At 46.5% G+C, this 13,814-nt stretch overlaps 2 protein-coding genes across 2 annotated transcripts; both read right to left on the bottom strand.

Moving 5' to 3' along the window:
* Positions 1–925: 925 nt before the first annotated feature.
* Positions 926–3,364, bottom strand: LOC136626737 (gastrula zinc finger protein XlCGF26.1-like). The gene is made up of 2 exons (XM_066601744.1): positions 3,334–3,364; positions 926–2,288 (listed from the first exon to the last, which is right to left on the bottom strand). The coding sequence occupies exons 1-2, from the start codon at positions 3,362–3,364 to the stop codon at positions 1,087–1,089; spliced, it is 1,233 nt and encodes a 410-aa protein (XP_066457841.1). The 3' UTR covers positions 926–1,086.
* Positions 3,365–9,483: 6,119 nt separating this feature from the next.
* Positions 9,484–11,569, bottom strand: LOC136624454 (uncharacterized). The gene is made up of 5 exons (XM_066598434.1): positions 11,222–11,569; positions 10,443–10,622; positions 10,230–10,353; positions 10,083–10,147; positions 9,484–9,712 (listed from the first exon to the last, which is right to left on the bottom strand). Exons 1-5 carry the CDS (start codon positions 11,297–11,299, stop codon positions 9,494–9,496), a joined length of 666 nt encoding a protein of 221 aa, XP_066454531.1. The 5' UTR covers positions 11,300–11,569; the 3' UTR covers positions 9,484–9,493.
* Between the last annotated feature and the right edge of the window lie 2,245 nt (positions 11,570–13,814).

Genomic DNA, 13,814 nt, shown 5'->3' with positions numbered 1-13,814 from the left:
CTAAAGGAAGCAGCGGAGGTAATTGCTGAACTACTCACCAAAATCTGTGAAAATTCCTGGAGAACAGGAGAAGTCCCAGAAGATTTGAAAAGGGCAAATGTCCCTATCTTCAAAAAAGGTGGATCCAGGAAACTATAGGCCTGTGAGCCTGACTTCTATACCGGGAAAGATCTTTGAACAAATTATTAAACAGCACGTATGCAGGAACTTGGATGAGAATGGAGTAATTAACCAGAACCACCATGGGTTTGTAACAAACAAGTCATGCTACATTAATCTAATTTCCTTCTATGACAGTATGTATCACCGACTGGGTTGATCAGGAAAATGTGGTGGATATAGTTTATCTTGACTTTAGTAAAGTATTTGACAAAGTATCTAATACTATACTTATTGAAAAAATGACCAAATATGGGATTGACAAGGCAACTGTTAGGTGGATTCACAACTGGCTCAGTGAGCAGACTCAAAGAGTGGTCCTAAATGTCTGCACATCTACGTGGAAGAATGTATCAAGTGGGGTACCAAAAGGCTCTATCCTAGGCCCAGTGTTGTTCAAAATTTTCCTAAATGATCTGGAGGAGGGAATTGATGGGAAACTGATCAAATCTATTGACGACACACAGCTAGGGGGGATATCTAACACTAGGGAAGAGAGAGAGAGAGTATTCAAAAAGATCTAGAAAAGCTTGCATAGTGAGCAGCAACAAACAGAATGGTATTTAACAAGGAGAAATGCAAAGTCCTACATCTGGGTAACTCTGCCATTCTATAATTCTACGACACTAATTGCATGACTTTTCAGGTACCTGAAGATGCTCTTAACAATCCAGGGCACAAATTAGATCATCTTGATGGTCACTAACAGAAGTTCACATTAGGTGGACGAGGCTTTCAATCAAGATAACCCAAGAGGACAGCCAGATTCAAAATATTAATATGGTTTATTCCCTACATAACCTTTCTATGGTTAAAATGTTTTGATTGTCGAGAAAAATATTTCCTACATTCTGGACATGAATACAGGTTTTTCCCTGTGTGACTTCTCTGATGTTTAACAAATTCTAATTTATCTGTAAAATATTGTTAACCGTCTAAAGAAGAAAATTGCTTCTCCCTTGTGTGAATTCTTTGATGTTTAATTAGATTTGACTTAGTGGTAAAACACTTCCCACATTCTGAACAGGAAAATGGCTTCTTCCCTGTGTGAATTCTCTGATGTCCAACAAGACTTGATTTATATGCAAAACACTTCCCACATTCTGAACAGGAAAATGGCTTTTCCCCTGTGTGAATTCTCTGATGTACAAGAAGACTTGATTTAGCGGTAAAACACTTCCCACATTCTGAACAGGAAAGTGGCATCCGCATTTTGTAATTTCTCTGATGATGTTTTTCTAGACTTGATTTAGAGTTAAAACACTTTCCACATTCTGAACATGTGGAAAATGACTTCTCTCTTGTGTGAGTTCTCTGATCTCTAACTAGATGGGTTTTCTGAGTAAAACACTTCCCACAATCTGAACAAGAAAATTGCTTCTCCCCTGTGTGAATTCTCTGATGTTCAACAAAATTTGACTTATGGGTAAAACGTTTCCCACATTCTGAACAGGAATATGGTTTCTCCCCTGTGTGAATTCTATGATGTTCAACAAGATTTGATTTATTGATAAAACCCTTCCCACATTCTGAACAGGAAAATGGCTTCTCCCCTGTGTGAATTCCTTGATGATCAACAAGACTTGTTTTACAGGTAAAACACATCCCACATTCTAAACAGGAAAATGGTTTCTCTCCTGTGTGAATTTTCTGATGTTTAACAAGATGTGATTTATGTATAAAACTTTTTTCACATTCTGAACAAGAAAATGGCTTCTTCCCTGTATGAATTATCTGATGTTTAGCAAGATATGATTTTTCCGTAAAACATTTTTCACATTCAGGACAAGAAAATGGCTTCTCCCCTGTGTGATGTATCTGATGTTGAACAAGATGTGCTTTCTGGCTAAAACACTTCCCACATTCTGAACACGAAAATGGCTTCTCCCCTCTGTCAGCTGTTTCTTCTTCAACATCTCTTCCGTAAATGTTATGTTGCTTACTAGTGTGTGATGAATCAGAAGATGGAACCTCTATAAAAGGATCAGATGACAGATGTTTGCTGGGAAGGGCTGAGGGTACATCTGGGATAATGGCAGGCTCTTCATATGTATCTTGTATGATACCATCATCTTCCACTGTAGAACCTGAAGATATCAGATGTCCCTCTGATCTCCTGGTGTCGTCATCTGCCAAGAATTAAACAGATTTTTATATTTTTGAATATAACAATTATATTATTATTTTATTACATTTCTATATAAACTGTTCATACGCATTGTGAACAAGACAGGTTACACAAATCCCGCGCTCCAAAGTCTGCCGGTCGGTAATCGGTAAAGATTATGTATAAGGTTTTACTCATTTGAATGAGGGGTTCGCTGACATTAGCGATCCTCCTCCAGGGTCCATTTTAGCCTCTGAATTATCATTTGTTCCTCTAGGTTTCTTTTGGAGAGTCAGTATCTTCCGCTGTTTATTCCATTAGCATAGGACAATAGATACAATACAGGAGATGCAACACGTGTCAGAGGGCTAACAGAGACATGATAACAATCTAAGGTACTTCTTATAACTGGACGACCGGAAGTATGTACGTGCGTGCACCTGAAAGAAAGTGACCACCAAACTACATCCATGCGCACGCCTGACAGGAAGTGGAGGGAAATTTCTAGACACAATTCTGTGGCAATGCTCCGCTCACACGTTATTCACACAGATTTAGTATACTTATTAATGAAGCATCACCACATTCCTGAAAAGGATTTTATATGCATTAATACTCCAGAAACCGCATCCTTTTGTTTTTACCGAAAATCTACAAATTCCTTAGGAACCCCCCAGGACGCCCAATCACAGCCGAGATCAGGTCTATTACCAGTAATCTTTCAGAATATGTAGACTGCCATTTACAACGCTTTTTTATATACCTTCTGGGGCCCGACGGGTCACTGAATGTACCCGCTTTAAATTTTTGGATTTTACAGCGGTGGTCAGCATCTAATGAAATTAATGACACCAAAATCATCCTCCTGAGGTGAGGCAAACTGGTCAGAGTGTGGAGCAGGAAAAGCCTGTAGGCTAATTTACAGTTTCCTAATAGTTAATGTGATCCGTATTCCCTATACATAAAAAAGAAATCTTGGTATTTGTATAGCACCAACTTATTCCGCAGCACTTTCAGGTAATCATTATTTATTACCCCCCACCAAGCTGGGTTCTCATTTTACCAACCTCGGAAGGTTGACCCAGCTACCTGAATCATGCGGGGATTGAACTTGCAACCTTTAGGTCATAGGCAAGAGCTCCGTCAGGGAGATGTAGTGGCCCTGCCCGCCTGTGCTTGTCCACATGTCCGTTGTTAAGTGGACCTTGGCAGTAACCGCGTTGGTGAGGGCGCGTACAATGTTACGGGAGACGTGGTCGTGCAGGGCTGGGACGGCACATCGGGAAAAGTAGTGGCGACTGGGAACTGAGTAGCGCGGTGCCGCCGCCACCATCATACTTTTGAAGGACTCCGTTTCCACAACCCTATACGGCAGCATCTCCAGGCTGATAAATTTTGCTATGTTCACGGTTAACGCTTGAGCGTGCGGGTGAGTGGCGGCGTACTTGCGCTTGCGCTCAAACACTTGCGCTATCGACGGCTGGACGGTGCGCTGACAGACATTGGTGGATGGGGCTGCGGACTGCGGAGGTAAGGGTGTGGGTGCAGACCAGGAGACGGTAGTGCCTGTGTCCTGAGAGGGGGGTTGGATCTCAGTGGCAGGTTGGGGCACAGGGGAAGAGGCAGCGGTGCAAACCGGAGGCGGTGAACGGCCTTCGTCCCACCTTGTGGGGTGCTTGGCCATCACATGTCTGCGCATGCTGGTGGTGGTGAGGCTGTTGGTGGTGGCTCCCCGGATGATCTTGGCGCGACAAAGGTTGCACACCACTGTTCGTCGGTCATCTGCACTCTCAGTGAAAAACTGCCAGACCTTAGAGCACCTCGGCCTCTGCAGGGTGGCATGGCGCGAGGGTGCGCTTTGGGAAACAGTTGGTGGATTATTCGGTCTGGCCCTGCCTCTACCCCTGGACACCGCACTGCCTCTTGCAACCTGCCCTGCTGCTGGCCTTGCCTCCCCCTCTGAAGACCTGTCCTGAGTAGGCATTGCAAACCAGGTGGGGTCAGTCACCTCATTGTCCTGCTGCTCTTTCTCCAAATCCTCTGTGCGCTCCTCCCTCGGACTTACTGCCCTCACTACTACCTGACTGCAAGACAACTGTGTCTCATCGTCATCGGCCTCCTCACCCACTGAAATGTCTTGAGACAGTTGCCGGAAGTCCCCAGCCTCATCCCCCGGACCCCGTGAACTTTCAAATGGTTGGGCATCAGCCACGATAAACTCCTCTGGTGGGAGAGGAACCACTGCTGCCCAATCTGAGCAGGGGCCCGAGAACAGTTCCTGGGAGTCAGCCCGATCCTGAGAATGTGTCATTGTAGTGGAGTGAGGAGGCTGGGAGGAAGGAGGAGCAGCAGCCAGAGGATTCGGATTTGCAGCAGTGGACGGCGCAGAACTGTGGGTGGACAATAGCTTGCTGGAAGCACTTTCTGCCATCCACGACAGGACCTGCTCACACTGCTCATTTTCTAATAAAGGTCTCACGCGTGGACCCATTAATTGTGCGATGAATGTGGGGACGCCAGAAACGTGCCTCTCTCCTAATCCCGAAGAAGTCGGCTGGGATACACCTGGATCAGGTGCTCGGCCTGTGCCCACACCCTGACTTGGGCCTCCGCGTCCTCGGCCGCGTCCACGTCCTCTAGGCCTACCCCTACCCCTCAGCATGCTGTATTACCAGTAATTCAGAAACAGAACGCTGTAAGAAATAATGTGGCGCAAGCCTGCTGTTAAACGTAGCCGGCTGCGTATGATTTTTTTTACGTTGTACACCCAGCACACACGTACCCAGAACGCTGAGGACTGTGAGAGGCAGGCCAAATAGATTTTTTGCCCTTTTTTTTTTAAGGAAAGGCCCACTGCGTATATTCAATCAATAATATATGTCTTCTGGCCCTGCCTACACAATTCTGTCCCTGGAGTATTACTGCAGGGCGCAATGCTCTGCACGGCCGATTTGGAAAAAAAAAAAAGGGCAACACTGCAAAAACCAGCCTCCACAGTACTGCACACGGTTAGATGTGGCCCTAAGAAAGACCGTGGGGGTTCTTGAAGCCTACAATCACTCCTAACACTCTCCCTGCCTAACCACCACTTCTGTCCCTGTAGTATTACTGCAGGGCGCAATGCTCTGCACGGCCGAGATACCAAAAAAAAACAAAACGGGTGCAACACTGCAAAAAAACAACCTCCACAGTACTGCACACGGTTAGATGTGGCCCTAAGAAAGACCGTGGGGGTTCTTGAAGCCTACAATCACTCGTAACACTCTCCCTGCCTAACCACCACTTCTGTCCCTGTAGTATTACTGCAGGGCGCAATGCTCTGCACGCCCGATACACCAAAAAAAAAAACGGGTGCAACACTGCAAAAAAAACAGCCTCCACAGTACTGCACACGGTTAGATGTGGCCCTAAGAAGGACCGTTGGGGTTCTTGAAGCCTACACTAACTCCTAACACTCTTCCTATAGCAGCTCCACTAAGACAGCTCTTTCCCTCAGCTATGTCAGACCTCATGTGTGGCGAGCCGCGGGAGGGGCCGATTTTTATACTCGGGTGACACCTGATCTCGCCAGCCACTCACTGCAGGGGGGTGGTATAGGGCTTGAACATCGCAGGGGGAAGTTGTAATGCCTTCCCTGTCTTTCAATTGGCCAGAAAAGCGCGCTAACGTCTCAGAGATGAAAGTGAAAGTAACCCGAACATCGCGTGGTGCTCGTTAAGAGTAACGAGCATCACGAACACCCTAATATTCGCCCGAGCATCAAGCTCGGACGAGTACGTTCGCTCATCTCTAAGGTTCATATTATAGGTTTATGTTACTCATGTTTTACCTTTCTATTAATTTAACACTTTTTATTGTATTTTTTTCTAATTGATGCTCATAACTTTCTCCACCTTTGATTTTATAACTCTTTGCAATTTGGACGCCTTTAGGACAAAAACAGCTTTTCCTTGCCATATTCTATGATATATTATCCCATGAGGACTATAAATGTGCTGCTGGTTCAGTAATAAGCATACTGAATCTATCTGAATAACATGTCTGAATGGAGCATACGCACGGAATTAAGTCTAGAATTTACCCAAAATTGTGTCTGGTCAGGCAAGCGTACGTACATAATTTGATGGCCATTTTTCTTCGCCTACGTGTCCGTATGGCATGTAGGATTTTTCTCATGTGTGCCAATCATGGGCGCAGGCAGGTACACACTTCTGGGTGGATAAGAGCTGCTGAGGCCCCCTGCTGTAAACTGCCCTGAACTGCACTGCAACTACAGTCTGCTGATCATGTACGGCTGACCGGGGAATAAAGACGCCTTTATAAGCCCGGCACCGCCATTATCAGTGGGCACAGATATGTTTGTAGCCATTCACTAACCCAGCTGTCTGTTACTTGTACCAAGATGTGGGAAGTTCCTACTGAGCATGCCCAGTCCTTCTGGTTCCAGCAGCAGAGGAGAGGGACATGATAATAGTACTTGCACATGTGCGGGGGCAGCACTGGGGACGGGGGTCCAGGTCTGATAGAGTGATTGGATGTTGCAGAGACCCTGACATAGTGCATGGGGTATCAGCTGGGGGCAGATGGAAGGAGCAGCTGAATGCAGAATGAGGATGGCTTCTCCTTACACGGTGCCTGTGGCTCTACCAAAACATTAAAGGGGTTGTCCGGCCATAAACATTAGGTCTCATTACTTCTGTTTGCCCAATACAATGCACTTTGTAATATACATTGTGCATTGTAAATTAGGCAAACAGAAGTTATTCACTTACCTCTTGGCTGCCCCCCCCCCCCCGTGTTGCTCCTCGGTTGCCATGGTTCCTGGTTCCGACAGGTCTCTAGTCCTCTTCTTGTCGGGACGACCAGGGACGTGCCTCTCCAGCACAGCTCTGCGCATGTGCAGAAGAACTTCAGCCTGGGAAGCTCAGTTCTGCCTGCAGGGGTTGTGTGTCTGCTGGCTCTTCAACTCCAAGGTAAGAATGAGAGGAGGGGCGGGCTCTCGTGGGGGGATGGGAGGAGGGAGGGAGGGGGGAGGATGGATGGATGGATGTGTGCAAGTGGCTGTCAGAAGTCCCGGGGGGGGGGGGGGGGGGAGCGAGCGGCAGTGATGTGTGTGTGTGCAATGTCAGGAGACCCGGCTGTCAGAAGTCCCGGGGGGAGGGGGGAGGGGGGGGGTGCTGTTAGTGTACTTGTGTGTGGGCACTGTAAAGGGGGACTCTGTGGGGGAGGTCACAGGGGGGGCACTGTATAGGGACGCTGTGGATGGGGGGCATGTGGAGGGGGGCTACTTTGGAGTGCAGTGGGGGGACTCTGGGGGGGGGGTGGCATGTGTAGGGGGGGTACTGCGGAGGGCACTGTGGGGGGGGGGAATACTGGGGGGGCACTGTTGAGGGGGGACTGTGGAGAATGCTATGGTTGGGGGGAATGAGGGGGGCTACTTTGGAGGGCACTGTAGGGGTGACACTGGGGGGCATGTGTAGGGGGTACTGTAGAGGGCACTGTTTGTGGCACTGTGGGCGATCATTAGGGGGGCACTGTGGGAGAGTGCACTGTGGGGGGGGGTCATTGTGAGGGGGGGTCGCCGTGGGAGGGGCACTATGAGGGCATGTGAGTGTGGGGAAATGTTTTGTTTCACTTTAGCAGGGTGGGGGGCAGTAGGTAGCCTTGCAGTGGGGGGCTGCAGGAGAGTTCTCTCTGGTCTCTCCCCCGCCCCTCTCCATTCACTATACACTGTGCTGCTGTTTACACTCATGCCAGGAAATTTATCCTGACATGAGTGTATAACGCAGTCTCCCCTGGCCACACCCCCTCTGATTATAGTATGCAGCAGGGGGCGGGGCCTGGGCAGGGAGGGACTGTAGAGCAGTTCAATAGAGGTGGGCATGTCGTGGGCGGGGCTAGGACGTGAGCTGAGGGAGGCCATGAAATCCTGCCTTTTCATGTCTCTTACTACCATCGGGAGCGCGCACACAGAGGCGCCATCTTTGAAAGCTGCAGTGAAGATCAGAATCTAAGGTAAGAAACTGACATTGCAGCTGATCTGCCGGCCGGTTTGAGCCCCTGTATGCTGTCTGTTACTATCCTTACTGAAAGGAAAGCAGCAGCATTATAAAAATTTTTACCCTGTGTGGCCGGACAACCCCTTTAAGGGGAAATAACAAACTGTATATATCAGAAATACTCCATAAGGGGCCACGAGGGCCCGACGTCCTGTAGTGGAAGCTGAGCTCACATCCCAGCACCATGCAGCCTGAAGAGCATTCGTCAGACAACCCAGAATCGGCAGGTCGGCCATTGGCACCCCGTTCTCTTCACAGATGAGAGCAGCTTCACAATGAGCCCATGTGACAGACATGAAAGCGTCTGCAGAGGATGGAGATCATCCAGATCTGATGTGTGATTGAGATGTTCCCTCAGTTCTTTTTAGCAGAAAATATTGAATGTTTAGGTTTACATAAAAATATTATATAACATTTACACTTTATTATATACTAGCTGATTACACGGCTTTGCCCATGTATTTTTTTTTTTAGACACGAAAAGAATTTAAACATGTGTGTATATATATATATAGTATTAGTTTAATATATTCGTATATGAGTAGGAGGTTGTCTGCGTAATATAATGGCATATGAGGAGGTCGTCTGTGTAATATTAGTATTTGAGGACGAGGAAGTTGTCTGTGTAAAATATTATTATCTGAGGAGCAGGTGGACTGTGTAATACTGGCGTAATTAAAAATCAAAAACTCCCCATCTTCCCCTGTAATTTTTGTTGCCAATAGCAACCAATCACAGCTCAGCTTTCATTTGTTATACTGCTGAGGTAAAATGAAAGCTGCACTGTGATTGGTTTCTGTGGGCAACACAGATTTAGTTTTGGACAGCTTTTATAAGAGTGGCTGCTGGGTTCATTTCTGTGTGGTACATAGTGGCTCAGTGCTGGTGAGAAGCTGCGTGGTAGTTGGAGCAGAGGAGGAGGTTGTCTGTGTAAGATATTATCTGGGAGCAGGAGGTCTGTGCAATATATTAGTATTAGAGGAGGAGGAGGTAGTCTGTGTAAGACTGAAATAAAAACCATCTGCTCAAGTACAATTCCGGCATTCGACACCTCTCCCCCCTGGGGTAGTGGGGTTGTCTTATCCCCCCCCCCCAAAAAAAAAAATTGTCAACACGGAATGACATATATGTATCAAGTTTGGTTGAAATTGTTCCAGGCGTCCATGAGTTATGGTGGCGCATACACACATCCTATTTTATATATATAGATAAATTGTGGCTGAATAAGGGAATATACAGCTGAAAACCCCGACAACACAGACTCTTCTCTACATGCAGTCTCACCTGGGGGGTCATCTGTAGGAATCTCCTCCTTACACGGCTGATACCCCCTCACATGTGTCTCTGTAGCATCAATGGGGATCAGATCTTCCTCCAGTTTCACCAGCTGTGAAATAAATATTGTAAAAGTCATCACACAGTTGGAGAAGTCGTGTGGAAGGTTTTATATGGCCAGAAAAGGTCATTAATTAGTATGAGGAGCCGGAATGACATGACAGCAGTAGTGATCTGGGCCAAATAGCTGCAGGTCTCCTGTATAACTTTAACCTGTTGCTTCTTTATTCCCACCAGAAGTCTCCAGAACCAGAAAATAGTGATAAGATGCGGAGATCTAATGTCTGCGGTCGGCTGTAATCCTGCCATCTCCAGCTTTCTCATTACACAAGTATCAATCATATAATAAGACTAAACACAAGACCTTCCCAGCCGTCCTACAGACCAGGGGGGAGATTTCATGAGACCTTCTCTCCATCTACCTGATCATCCTGTGGAAGAAGAGGCCGGGGACAACTCTCCGCTGCTGTTCTCTTACTGGATCTACCTGCAGAAAACACAGACAGCCACTGAATTTATTCTCTACATACAAATAATAAAGGCCGTGTGGATTTAGTCCTGTCTATTACCTGGTGATAGGGGGGGCTGATGGTCCTCCATCATGACGTCCTTGTACTGATCCTTGTGTCCTTCTAAATACTCCCACTCCTCCATGGAGAAATAGACAGTGACGTCCTGACACCTTATAGGAACCTGACAACACAATAATACCGTCATCACCCAGACACGTTATACCGCCATAGTGTTACAGTATAATCTCCCAGCATTCCCAGCAGTGTTACCTCTCCAGTCAGCAGCTCAATCATCTTGTTGATGAGTTCTAGGATCTTCTGCTCATTGATCTCCTCCAGTATCAGGGGGTGAGGTGGAGGCCCTGTGATTGGGCTCAGGGGTCTCCCCCATCCATCAGACACCGGGGCCTGACAGCCATCACTAGAAGTCTTCTTCACTACAGTGTAATCCTGTTTATGAGAAGACACATCCATAAATATCCCTGCAGACATTTCTAGAGTCCTCCCAGTCTGGTCCGGCAGTTATGTCGGCTCTTCACATCTGTGTTCATCAGTTCTGTTGTTCTATTCTGTTGGCTGTTGCTGCAATAGTTTCCAGCATTCCGGCCGTCTTCACACTCGGCTGCAGCATTTACAGTACAGGCCATGCGGGGAGATTTATAAAATGTCTTTCACGCGGTGCCGGTATTTTCTATAACAAATCTACTTAGTCTTTGAGAACTGCGGCAGATTCTAAATCCACAGCGAGACTATTTATACTACGGATTTATGCTGCGGATTTTGAACTCCTGAAGAACAAAGGATAAAATCCGCAGCAGTTTGGCAAGTAAGTCCGCAGCATAATACGAGCCATTAAGATACGGATTTGGCCAGTGCGGATTTACTGGGTAATAGCTGCAGGCTACCATTGTGGAACACCCGCAGTAATCACACTTCATGTGAAGGCGGCCAAAGGACTGAATCTGCAGTAAATCCTCGGCCATAGATGTGAACATAGACTGACAGAGATAAGAATGATGGAACGTGACATCATCCCCAGAATCTCTCACCTCTCCTGTAAGCTGGAAGAGTATCTCTAGGGTGAGGGTGAATATACTCTCCGCCATCTTGTCCCGGTTCCTGTCCATCCTTGTCGGGTCAATCAGGATAATTATCTGATATAGAAGATATCAGCCGAGTATCTTGAATGGGAAGAAGACGAGACAATGTAAAATCGAAGGGTCGAGATGGAATACACCCAAGTTTTCTAAAGGAATTAAGAGACATGATAGCTAGACAGCCATTTCTTATATTGACACTATTGAGACCGGGGTCATAGCACTGGATTGATGCATTGCCCATGTGGTTCCAATATGCAAAAAGGGGTCTGAAAGAGAGACTAGTAACTACAGACTGGTAAGTCTCGCTTCAATAATTGGAAAAATATTTGAGGGATTTCTGAGAGACGCCATCCTAGATTACCTCAAGGAAAACAACACCATAACCGCTCATCAGCATGGGGGAGGGGGGGGGGGGTCGATCATGTCAGACCAATTTGATTAGCTTCTACAATGAAATACGTTCTAGGCTGGACCTGGAGAGTCTATTGATCTTGTATATCCATATTTCTCTAAAGCATTTGATACCGTGCCGAATAATAGGCTGATATATAAAATGAGGCAGCTCAGTCTGGGCAAAACCGTGTGCATCTGGGTAAGGAACTGGCTCAGAGATAGAAAGCAGAGGGTGGTAATAAATGGTTCATACTCTGATTGGGCGACAGGGTGTCACAGGGTTCAGTATTAGGCCCCATTCTGTTCAATATATTTATCAATGACCTGATAGAGGCACTGCACAGAAAAATATCAGTATTTGCAGATGATACAAAATTATATACGAAAATTAATACAACTGGAGACGATCTATGGCTACAAAATAACCTAGATAAGCCGGGGGCTTGGGTAGAAAAATGGAAAATGAAGTTCAATGTTGATAAATGTAAGGTTATGCACATGGGCAGGAGAAACGGATGTCACCAATATACACTAAATGGGGTACTGCTAGGGAAAAGTGATATAGAAAAGGACCTGGGGGTACTAGTGGGCTGTAGATTTAACTGGAGAAATCAATGCCAGTCAGCTGCTGCAAAAGCTAACAAAGTCTTGGGGTGCATTAAAAGAGGTATAGGGGCGAGGGACGAGAACATTATCCTCCCACTATATAAGGCACTTGTCAGGCCCCACATGGAATACTGTGTACAGTTCCGGACACCGGTGCTCAGGAAAGATGTTGCAGTGCTTGAAGGGGATGAAAGAAGGGCAACTAAACTAATAAACGGACCGAAAGGACTGGAATACCCAGAGAGGCATCAAAATTTGGATTATTCACCCTGAAAAAAATACGGTTAAGGGGCGATCAAATAACTATGTATAAATACATTACGGACAATACAAGGATCTCTCCCATGATCTGGTTATACTCAGGACTGCGATGGTTACAATACGGCATCCTCTATTTCTAGAGAAAAGCAGGTTTCATCACCAACTGAAAAGGGGGTTCTTTACTGTAAGAGTGGTGAGACTGTGGAACTCTCTGCCTGAGGATGTGGTGATGGTAAAATCCAGAGGAGTTTAAGAGGGACTAGATGTCTTTCTAGAGCGGAAGGATATTACAGGATATAGACATTAGCTGACCAACGGTGTTGTTGATCTCAAATGTTGATCCAGGGATTACTCTGCCTGCCATCATGGAGTCAGGAAGGAATTTTTTTCCTTCAAATGAGCTTGGCTTGTTGGGCTTCTTCTTGCCGTCCAAGGGGGAGGGGAGGTTTGATGCAGGAAGAATTAGATGAATATGGTTTTCATTAAGCCTAACATACTATGTGACGTACAAAATCCCCTATAATAATACAATTACCGGACATTCACCCCTCTTCCCTTACGCAACACTGCTGACCCCGAACACAACACCCTCCACACCCCACTGCTCGGCCCCCACTGCTGGCCCGCAGTTCATTAGCACCATTATTAACCATCTTCTGTCTTCCTGACTATCAGGACTGCCGCCCAGCGGTAATGTTCCCAGCATTACCCGACTTGTCCCACGAACTCCAGACACACTGGGCGCAAGGCTGGAGAGGGGGCGGAGTCAGGTGATGCTGGGAACAGAGCGGCACTGGGTGATACATAGGGGGCACTATAACTAAGTGGGCCAACAAAGGCAGCCTTATAGTATAGTGGAGTCACAAAAGGACACCTGAATTATAGGGAAAGAGACATTACTGATTTGTCAGGTCACAGAAGATGCATTAGTACTACAGGGGAGTTACTGAGAGGTTAATTGGAGTAGCGTCAGGATGGACAGCGTGTGCAGAGACTAGTCATAGCTGGAAGAAGCCTTTATGGCGGTCTGGGCCCAGAGCAAGAAGATAAATGTATGACCCCAAATCAGAGGGCACATCACCTGTGATCACTGAAGGTAACTTCACTGTATTCACTAATACTGGAGGTAACTGCACTGTATTCACTAATACTGGAAGTAACTGCACTGCAATCACTATCTCTGCCGCTGTGTTTGAGAGCTGTACTATCACTCTGAAGGGGTCAGTAAGCTTCCAACACTCAAGGATATATGGAATACAAGAGCTTAATGTGCGCAATGATT

Source organism: Eleutherodactylus coqui, chromosome 4 (assembly GCF_035609145.1).
Source record: "Eleutherodactylus coqui strain aEleCoq1 chromosome 4, aEleCoq1.hap1, whole genome shotgun sequence".
NCBI lineage: Eukaryota > Metazoa > Chordata > Amphibia > Anura > Eleutherodactylidae > Eleutherodactylus > Eleutherodactylus coqui.
Note: the sequence above shows the minus strand (reverse complement) of the source record. Positions and strands in the feature narration are given on the sequence as shown.